General features: G+C 48.7%; 1 protein-coding gene across 1 annotated transcript; it reads left to right on the forward strand.

Moving 5' to 3' along the window:
- Positions 1-1146: 1146 nt before the first annotated feature.
- Positions 1147-10732, forward strand: LOC109104339 (arsenite methyltransferase-like). Its single transcript, XM_042771700.1, has 9 exons — positions 1147-1167; positions 1280-1410; positions 1482-1632; positions 1820-1956; positions 2053-2262; positions 9591-9766; positions 9954-10096; positions 10181-10303; positions 10390-10732. The coding sequence occupies exons 1-9, from the start codon at positions 1147-1149 to the stop codon at positions 10465-10467; spliced, it is 1170 nt and encodes a 389-aa protein (XP_042627634.1). The 3' UTR covers positions 10468-10732.
- Positions 10733-10953: the final 221 nt, after the last annotated feature.

The following is a 10953-nucleotide window of genomic DNA, read 5'->3' on the forward strand; positions in this document are numbered from 1 at the left end:
CATTCTGTTAATTTCTATGTTCTATTCCTTTTTTATGTATTCTGTATGCATCACTTATAGAGTGCACTATTTATTTTATTGCCTTTTTAAGGTCGAAATATTATGCAAACATTGAAATGAATTGGAGACTCGTCTCTCTGACAGAAAATGTCTTGTCTTTGACAACAAAGGCCTTTCAGACTCATCCCACAGATATTTGCTTACAAGAGGGTGATATCAGACATACTTGGACCATCCTTTAATCAAAGTAAAGGCTGTTGTTTGGTAAAAGACTCAGAACTCTGAGGGCAGAGCAAGGTCACAGCTGACTGATTCTGCTTAATGTCAAGCAGGACACTGTGAGAAGAGTTTTCAAGTTCCATGCACACACACAGGAGAGCAACAATGTCTGTATTCATCACAGCATGTCAGTCCTCTTCTTCACACTACTGTCTCTTAACTGTGCCAAGACATAGCTGCTACCACCCCCATCCATGCTTTACTCTAGATACGCACTTATAAATTACAGATGTTTTTCCAGGACATTACATTTGACAAATCATCATTGAGGGTTAAAATTCCCAGTCTTACTCTAAAGGAAAATTATTCCACAATTGGTTTGGAAGTTACTAAAAGGAATCAGCGAACAGACATAGAATGTTGCACAGACATCTTCCCTTGCAAGATGGGAAGATGCCTGTCCCATTGGTCATTATACTTGATTTGTTTAGTAAGTTATGTTAAAGGCATAAGACCTGTGTTGGTCATTGCAGAACAGCGTGCCATGAAAATGGACGCGTTGCGCCCTCCAGTGGTCAGTAATGATAAATGTTGATCGTTCATTTCTGCAGGAACAGTTTGCCATAACGACCACGACATATTATTCCATTTAAATCCAATGGGCTACTTTAGCTTTTGAGTTGAGGGGTCTGATTGTTGATGTATTATGTATAGTTGTGCACCATAACAGAAATTTCTGATCGTTTTAATTTCATGTGAACGTTTTTACATGGCAGTCACATGACCAAAAACGTTTGATGCACTTTATCCTTCTGATGGATGGCTAATTTTTTTCATTAAATACATTTTTTTTTGTTGCATGTGATATTTGTTTACTTATTATTTTCACGAATTCAAGATTTCTCTGTGCAATATGAATCATTCGTAATGAAGGATTCACTTTTTAAAGTGAATGGATTGTTCTACTTTGGTTACATTTACTTTGCTTTCTATATAAATGAGCTTTAGCATTTATTTTAGGCCATCAAAACATGCAAAGCTCACTCTCTATTAATTACAGAATTATTATGGCTCATGGCTGGAGACTTCGGATGACTTGCAGACCAATGCTGCATGTGTCATGCCCTCCAGACCTCTGCTCAAGAGTGCGTGTGAAGCCCTGAAACAAGTCCACCCAGATGTTTGCAAGAGGTAAAACTTTATTGAGATGTCTTATAATTTCAGATTTGTGTAAGTAGTGAATGAAATTATATAATCTGCAGGTATTTCGGCTGTGGGCTGGTGATTCCAGAGAAGCTGGAAGGATGTACGGTTCTTGATCTGGGCAGTGGATCGGGCAGAGACTGCTACGTCCTCAGCAAACTGGTGGGGGAGAGAGGTCGAGTCATTGGACTAGATATGACTGACGAGATGGTACAAAGATTGATTTGAACATATTTTGTGAAAGTTAAGCAACAACAGATCTGAAAAATATTAAATGATCTTAAATAACCAAGTTAAGAAGTGTTAAACACTGTATGAGTGGAATAATTGAAAAGTGTAAAACAAAAAATATGAAAGGAAGTGCAACATTTAACCTTTGTGTTTGCTCCAAAATTAGATAGTTGCTTCACAAAAATATGTCCAGTACCATCAGGAGCAGTTTGGATACTCAAAACCAAACACTGTGTTTGTGAAAGGATACATGGAGAAGCTCAATGATGCAGGGATACAGAACAACTCTTTGGATGTAGTTGTGTATGCACATTCTTAGGTCATTTATGATGTTTTCCTAAAAATAGAACTTTTAATTTGCCTGGGCAAAAGTAGTAAAAAGGCAGATTATTTTTCTAGGTCAAATTGTGTGATATGTCTGTGCCCAGATAAGAGGACTGTGATAAGTGAAGCTTACAACGTTCTGAAGGTGAGATTTTTCCATCACATACCTACTGATAATTTCCCCTCATTATTGTATTTATGCAAGAAAAACCTAAAATTTTTGCACTTTGCAAACACTGTTTCATATGTGAATGATCTCATAGGAGGGTGGAGAGTTGTACTATAGTGACATGTATGCAAGCAAAGTAGTTCCCTATCTGTCGGTCACTACGAGTTATGTCGAACGACATATGGGGTCTCACTTGGGAGGCCAATCATCTCTGAGTTTAAGAGAAAACGCCAATGAAAATTGGCTAGTGGATTTAACATACCTGAGCCACTCCCCGTGCCTACGGGTATAAATAGGCGACAGGTGCATCCACTCATTCAGATTTTTGCTTCGGAGCCGAGTAGTTGATGGGATATCACTACAAAGCCGTTTCATCTTTGTGTTGTGGAGAGCTGTTCCTGGTCGGCGTGACGGCGCACTACAGCGGTGTCCCTGCAGCAGTGATTCCCCTGGGCGCTTCGGCTAAGAGAGCAGTTCCTAAAAGAGCAACTCACGGACGATTCGCGTCTTTTTCAAGATGCCGTTTCGTCCGTGTCCTTCTGGATGCGGTCGTTTCCTGTCCGCGGTTGACGGTCACGAGCGTTGTCTGCAGTGCCTGGGCGTCCAACACGCTGAGGCAGCGCTCGTGGATGACTCATGCGTCTATTGTGGGCGTATGAGCATGGCATCGCTGCGATCGCGTCTCTCACTCCTCAAGGGGAGTGCAGCAGACCCCTCTGTCGCCACCCGTCCCGGTTTCTCTGGCTCGAGCAGAGGACCGCCGGCTGGCGCTCTGGGAGATCTGAGGGTGACAGTGAGAGCTTCTCCGCCGGGCCACGCCCCACGGACCTCTCACTCCTCCCGCAGCGCATGTCCCGTGCGGCTGCCGATTGATTCTGCTGAGCCGTCTCACGGCGGCCCCAGCGTGTCTTTCGGTGCACCGCCCGAGGATCAGATGTCGATTGCAGCATCGGGGGATGGGCTATCGGCTTCTGAGGATGAGGATTCGGCGGGGCTGCCCCCCTCGGGTGTTGTCGCCACTGCCGAATCTGACTTAGAGTTGTCAGCCATGCTTGCCCGGGCAGCCGTGAGCATCGGGCTGGAGGTGACTACACCGCCCAACCCTGAGCGCTCGCGGCTGGATGATTGGTTTCTCGGCGCGGAGCGCGGCTCACAACCGCGTTCTGCTCCGGTTCCTTTCTTCCCGGAGGTGCATGAAGAGGTGACGAAGTCGTGGACGGCCCCTTTTTTACGGCCAGAAGCCGCTCGTCTCCCTCTTCCATCCTCACCACCCTCGATGGCGGGGCAGCCAGGGGGTACGTGGACATTCCCCAGGTGGAGAGAGCGGTTGCGGTGCACCTGTGCCCACAAAACGCCGCCACTTGGAGGAATCGTCCGCGTCTCCCGTCCAAGGCCTGTAAGCTGTCGGCGGCTCTGGCTGCCAAGGCTTACAGTGCTGCGGGCCAGGCTGCCTCTGCCCTGCATGCCATGGCTATCCTGCAGGTACATCAAGCCAAGGCGCTAAAAGCAATGCACGAGGGTGGTACCGACCCGAGGTTGATGCAGGAGCTGCGCACGGCGACTGACTTCGCCTTACGGACGACGAAAGTCACGGCGCGGTCCCTCGGGAAGGCGATGTCCACGTTAGTGGTCCAGGAGCGCCATCTCTGGCTAAACCTGGCCGAGATGAGAGACGTCGACAAAGCTCGCTTTCTTGATGCTCCCATCTCCCAGGCAGGCCTGTTCGGCGACACTGTCGAGGACTTTGCCCAGCAGTTCTCAGCAGTGCAAAAGCAGACTGAGGCCATCCAACACATCTTGCCCCGACGTGATCCTCCGGTTGCCACCATTCCGTCGCGGGCAGCGCCTCAGCCTGCTCGTCGCCGTGGGCGCCCCCCTGCGTCCTCCACACCAGCTCCGCCCCGTGCTGAGAGTTTCTTCGAGGCCGGCGCGTCGAGCCCCCCGCGCAGGAGAGCGGCGCCCCCCGTGTCACTCCCGGCTGCGAAGTCCTCGAGGAAGACGACTAAGCGGCCCTGACACGGGCAACTCGGAGATGTGGGAGACTGCTCTTCAGGAGTTGGCGGAAACAGCGCCACTCCTTCCCCCGGAGGAGGGCCGGGTGGAGAATCTTCAGTTTACGTTTCTTTCTGTTCCGCCGCTGGTCCAACGGCCGGCGGCACCCACTTTTTCAATAAAAGAGCAATTTCCCTTTCCTCCGAGTTGCAAGGCTCGTGGGTTGACGATGAGCGACGCACTGCCTCCTCATTCTCACCCACGACACCCCCCTTCGCCAGCGGTCAAGAGGTCGCGGTTCGGAGACGCAACGCCTCTCCACGCGTCTCTGGCCAGTTCCTCCGGGAACACGGGGAGTGTGGCTGTGATGACTCGGAACGCGATGCTTTCTGGGCCATCCGACACAGCTCCCCATCGCTGCACCACTGCGGGTATGTCGACTGTCCCTTTGGTGCCACTTGTACGGAGTTTGGGAGCGTGGCTTGCGCTGCCCAACCCGTCACGCTGGCTGCATTCGGACGGTGCGACTCGGTTACGCGATTCAGTTCGCCCGGCGACCTCCCAAGTTCAATGGCGTGCTCGAGACTTCGGTGGCAGTCCGGGACGCCTCTGTCTTGCGCGAGGAGATTGCTGTCCTCCTGGCGAAGGATGCAATCTAGCCGGTCCCTCCAGCCGAGATGAGGACGGGGTTTTACAGCCCTTACTTCATCGTACCCAAGAAAAGCGGTGGCCTTCGACCTATCCTGGATCTGCGAGTCTTGAATCGGGCCCTGCACAAAACTCCCGTTCAAGATGTTGACGCAGAAACGCATTATCAAATGCGTTCAGCCCCAGGGACTGGTTTGCAGCGATCGACCTGAAAGACGCGTACTTTCATGTCTCGATCCTCCCTCGTCACAGACCGTTTCTGCGGTTTGCATTCGAGGGTCAGGCATGGCAGTACAAGGTCCTCCCCTTCGGGCTCTCCCTGTCTCCCCGTGTCTTCACGAAGGTCGCGGAGGGCGCCCTTGCCCCACTTTGGGAAGTGGGCGTCAGGATCCTCAACTATCTCGACGACTGGCTCATTATGGCCCGGTCCCGAGAGGAGTTGTGCGATCACAGGGACTTCGTGCTCCGGCACCTCAGTCAGTTGGGGCTTCAGGTCAACCGAGAGAAGAGCAAGCTCTCCCCTGCGCAGAGAATCTCTTATCTCGGTATGGAGTTAGACTCGGTGAGTATGACGGCACGTCTCACCAGCGAGCGTGCCCAGTCAGTGCTGAACTGCCTGAGTTCCTTCAGAGGCAGGACAGTGGTACCACTGAAACACTTTCAGAGGCTCCTGGGGCATATGGCATCCGCAGCCGCAGTCACGCCGCTCGGGTTGCTTCATATGAGGCCACTTCAGCACTGGTTGCACTCCCGAGTCCCGAGATGGGCATGGCGCCGCGGTACACATCGTGTCACCATCACACCGATGTGTCGCCGCCAATTCAGCCCCTGGTCAGACCTTGCCTTTCTACGGGCCGGCGTGCCCTTAGAACAAGTGTCCCGGCATGTTGTTGTCACAACAGATGCCTCCAAAAACGGCTGGGGCGCGACATGCAACGGGCAGGCAGCTTCAGGGTCCTGGACAGGACCTCGACTGCTTTGGCACATCAACTGTCTGGAGTTGCTGGCAGTGCATCTAGCTTTACGGTGGTTTCGGCCGCTGTTGCTGGACAAGCACGTGTTGGTCCGCACGGACAACACTGCGGCTGTTTCGTACATCAACTGACAGGGCGGTCTACGATCACGTCGCATGTCTCAACTCGCCCGCCATCTCCTCCTCTGGAGTCAGACGCGGCTCAAGTCGCTGCGCGCTATCCACATCCCAGGGGAGCTCAATCGTGCAGCCGATGCGCTCTCACGACAGCTCACTTTCCCTGGGGAATGGCGACTCCATCCCCAGACGGTCCAGCTGATCTGGAGTCGATTCGGGGAAGCCCAGGTAGATCTGTTTGCTTCCCACGAGTCCTCCCACTGCCAGCTGTACTATTCCCTGTCCCAGGCCCCCCTGGGCACGGATGCACTGGCACACAGCTGGCCTCGGGCTCTACGCAAGTATGCGTTTCCCCCAGTGAGCCTGCTCGCACAGACACTGTGCAAGGTCAGGGAGGACGAGGAACAGGTCCTGTTGGTTGCGCCTTACTGGCCCACACGGACCTGGTTTTCGGAACTCATGCTCCTCGTGACAGCCCCTCCCTGGCACACCCCCTGAGGAGGGACCTCCTCTCTCAGGGGCTGGGCACCATTTGGCACCCGCGTCCAGATCTCTGGAACCTCCACGTGTGGCTTCTGGATGGGACGCGGCAGACCTAAGTGATCTGCCACCGGCGGTGGTAGACACTATCACTCAGGCTAGAGCCCCCTCTACGAGGCAGGCCTATGCTCTGAAGTGGAGTCTGTTCACGAATTGGTGTTCTTCTCACCGAGAAGACCCCCGGAGATGCTCGGTCAGAGTCGTGCTTTCTTTCCTGCAAGGAAGGTTGGAGCGTAGGCTGTCACCCTCCACCTTGAAAGTGTATGTGGCTGCCATTGCAGCCCATCACGATGCAGTGGATGGCCTGTCCCTGGGGAGGCATGACCTGATCGTTAGGTTCCTGAGGAGTGCCAGAAGGTTAAATCCTCCTAGGACACCCCTGATTCCCTCCTGGGACCTCTCTATTGTTCTGGCTGGACTTCAGGGGGGTCCCTTTGAGCCGCTGGATTCAGTCGAGCTTAAGTTCCTGTCTCTCAAGACAGCGCTCCTGGTCGCGCTCACTTCCATCAAGAGGGTCTGGGACCTCCAAGCATTTTCGGTAAGTGAAGAGTGCCTTGTGTTCGGGCCGGCCTACTCTCACGTTGTCCTGAGACCCCGGCCTGGATACGTGCCCAAGGTTCCCACCACTCCCTTCCGAGACCCAGGTGGTGAACCTGCAAGCGCTGCCCCTGGAGGAGGCAGATCCAGCCTTGGCGTTGCTGTGTCCCGTAAGAGCGCTTCGCATATACGTGGACCGCACCCAGAGCTTCAGAAGCTCTGAGCAGCTCCTGGTCTGCTTTGGAGGTCAGCAGAAGGGGAAGGCTGTCTCCAAGCAGAGGTTGGCCCACTGGATAGTGGATGCCATCGCCTTGGCGTACCATTCCCAAGGCGAGCCGTGCCCCCTGGGGGTGAGGGCCCACTCCACACGGAGTGTGGCCTCCTCCTATGCGCTGGCGCACGGCGCCTCTCTGGCAGACATCTGTCGAGCTGCGGGCTGGGCGACACCTAACACCTTTGTGAGGTTTTACAACCTTCGTGTAGACCCAGTTTCTTCCCGTGTGTTGGGTAACAGGTAATTGGCGGGAAGGACTGGCTCGGTGTCACGCTTGCTGCGCCATTCCCCCTAACACGGGGATGCGAGCGCCTTTCTTCTCCCAGTAGAGTTCCCCGGTTGGTGTACCCTGGTCGAGCATCCTCCAGCACCCTCGGCGGTCAGACTTGGCGGAGCAGTCTGGCGCCAGGCCCAGTACTGGTGTTAGCATGCCCGGAGTTCCAGTCAGCCCCTGTACTGGGCTAGGTGTCCATATGGCTTGATTCCCTACGGGTAATCCCATATGTGTATTCTTCCACGGTAAGGTTTCCCTCTTGGTAAACCCGTGTCTTCCCTTGACAGACCCGCTCTGTCAGTCTCTTCTGGCAGCTGTTCCATCCCTACTCCAAGGTAGGACCTGCCTCAGAGACCCATCCCATATGTAGTACTGCCCCCTGTGTCAGTCCATATCAGTATCTCCACATGTCACCTCCCTACGGGTAGGATGTGGTCTCCGTAGCGACCTTTTCCCTAAGGCTCGCTTCCCCATCGTTCTGCCAAGCTGAAAGAACAAATAGGGAAGATTTGAAGCAATCTTTCACTGAAGGTTGAAATCCCTTCCAAAAACTTTTTGTGGACGGAACAGCAGCATGGCCTTCTCCAGCAGCGATGTACTCACCCTTTTGGTCCCCTTCGGTACCAAGGTCAGTGAATTTGCGCTGGGGCTTTGGGAAGGTCACGACCTTAAGCGTAGCTTTTGTGACACGCTGCGGCTTGTCGACAATTGCAGCGCCACAGGGTTGTGACGGTGTTCAGGTTGTGGCGTTTTCCATAGGACCCCATATGTCGTTCGACATAACTCGTAGTGACCGACAGATAGGGAACGTCTCGGTTACGTACGTAACCCTCGTTCCCTGATGGAGGGAACGGAGACGTTATGTCCCCATGCCACAACCTTGAACCATTCGCTGTTGCCGGGACACGTTCTCAGCTCCTCAGCGTAAAAACCTGAATGAGTGGATGCACCTGTCGCCTATTTATACCCGTAGGCACGGGGAGTGGCTCAGGTATGTTAAATCCACTAGCCAATTTTCATTGGCGTTTTCTCTTAAACTCAGAGATGATTGGCCTCCCAAGTGAGACCCCATATGTCGTTCGACATAACGTCTCCGTTCCCTCCATCAGGGAACGAGGGTTACGTACGTAACCGAGACGTTCCAGACTCTTTCAAGGAAGATCCAGTTCTGTGGGGTAAACCTGATTTCTTTTTCTTTTCTGACGTTATTTTATTAAATACATTTTAGTACTTTTGACCACACCTCATTCCTTTATAAGGGCGGATTAAGGAAAGTTAATGAGTTACGACTTATTAAGAGGGAAAAAAAATGACAATATTATGTCAAAATTTGTTCATACAATTATTTTAGTATAATTGAGATACTATTATAATAAATAAAGTAGTTTTATTAATAATTTAATAAGAATTATTCATAAAACAATTAACAATTGTTTTTATTTTTATATTTTCTAGTTTTTAGTATCCAAGTATTTTTAGTATCTTAGTATTTAGTATCTTAGTTTTGTTTTATTTTGTATACATTTTTAAAATGTTTTTAAATTTCCATTATTTTATTTTTTTACAGTTTTAAATGAAAATTAGAAATTTTCCTTTGCAACTAGCTGAAATAATATATATATTTTAAATATTTATCATTAATTTCATTTTTTTTATTGTTTTTAGCTTAAACGTTCAGAGTTCAAAACCTCTATTGTCATATGCACATTTTCCTGTACAATTAAATTCTTACTTTGCTTTCTACTCTGAATTCCATAATAGAAACATACTAAAGTATTAATAGATAATTAAGATGGAACATATAATTACAAATGCACAAACAGTGCAATGTATAGTAGTGAAGTATAGAACAGTGCAATGTATAGTAGTGAAGTATAGAACAGTGCAATGTGTAAATACTGTGCAAGTTGCATGTGTACATAAGTAGCTGCAGTTGGATATGGTATGGTGAGGATTCCATACTGAAATACTGTAATTCTAATGCATTTCACACGCACGCAAAAGCAATTGTTTCCAAACAAAAATGGTGTCATTGAAATTTAATCGCACCCCTCTATAACATATAAATTGTGTCTCATCCATGCAATAGTGAATTTGATTTGGTGGATTTAAATGAGCGCTTGTTCCTTTCAGGTGAGGGAATGGCTGGTGCCCTCTACTGGCGGGATCTCATCACTCTGATGAATGACATAGGCTTCAGCACTCCCCACATGGTTGCAGGCAGTCAAATTGTGGTTCACAACCCAGAAATTCAAAGAAAGACTGGTAACTTATTTGTTCGCTTTTTGTTATATATAAAAAAAAAATTCTCACTCAGATTTGTAAATGGTAAAAGCATTATAGCTGAACCACATTTGTTTTCTGGTGTGTTTGTGCTTTTCTATGATTTGGAGGGAAGCGGATGCATTAAAGTTTAACTAGTGGTGCTTTGACCTACAATATGCCACTATAGGTGATGTTAAATATGTATCTGGAACTTACCGGATCTTTAAACTGCCTCAAAACTCCATCAAGACCAGAGCGCTGGTCACATATAAAGGCACCGTGCCTGATTGTGCTGAATGTTTTGAGCTTGATGCCTCTCATTCCTTTGAGGTAAACATATTTTTTATTTAGTTATTAATTTCAAAAATGTTCATATGACTTATTCGGTGGTCATTTCTGTTAATTGTATTCCAGACAAATGTCCCAGTGGAGGTGGGTGCAGAGATGGCCGCCATCCTCCAAAACACCCGTTTCTCTACAGACTTCAATATTACAATGTTAGACACTCCAGATACAGACCAGAGCAGTACTCCGCAGGTAAATGTGATGTACTATGTGCATACCTTATTCACTATATTTTGGTATATATAAGGTGTACTTCACCTTGGTTTTTATTTTTCCAGTATTGCCACCTTAGCCCGTTCCTTCTCGCGGATAAACTGGGTTCCTCAGTCAAACAGTGCTCGAAGACAGGACACTAAGGTAAATGTGGAGAGTCTGGTGGATCATGTGATGTCTAGATCAACTTCAGAAAATGTAATGGGAAGTGAGAGTATAGGGTGTTTAGTGCTCAAGTGATCAATCCTTATGTTTTCTTTAGATTTGCAAAAGCTATTTGCTCTCTTAATTGTAAATGACTTTTAATAAAACAAAATTACAAAACAATAAAACAATGGTAATAATTAAGATATTAATTACAGAATGCAAAGTTATCCACGTTTGATTAAAAAAAAAAAATAATCAAGATCTTTGTCAGTCCATTTATATTTTGATTTTATTTTTAATTCCAACACAATTTCAACATCTCTTCTTCTTCTTCTTTTTGTGCAGTATTTGTTAAATGTTTCTAAAGCAAATTTTACTGGCCTTTATTTCTTTGTCCCATGTAAGATTAGTAAACCAACTCCATGTTTTCCATTCTGTATGAAATAAGGCACTGCTGATATTGATATTGATACACAATCTCT

Source organism: Cyprinus carpio, chromosome A15 (assembly GCF_018340385.1).
Source record: "Cyprinus carpio isolate SPL01 chromosome A15, ASM1834038v1, whole genome shotgun sequence".
NCBI classification, from domain to species: Eukaryota; Metazoa; Chordata; class Actinopteri; order Cypriniformes; family Cyprinidae; genus Cyprinus; species Cyprinus carpio.

What these genes read in the sequence shown, in the direction of transcription:
- LOC109104339 (XM_042771700.1), top strand. Translation starts at nt 1,147, where the DNA reads ATGAAGGATTCACTTTTTAAA. An exon ending in TAGATATGACTGACGAGATG is followed by an intron (nt 1,633 to 1,819) that starts GTACAAAGATTG and finishes CTCCAAAATTAG; the next exon opens with ATAGTTGCTTCACAAAAATA. An exon ending in ATGCCTCTCATTCCTTTGAG is followed by an intron (nt 10,097 to 10,180) that starts GTAAACATATTT and finishes ATTGTATTCCAG; the next exon opens with ACAAATGTCCCAGTGGAGGT.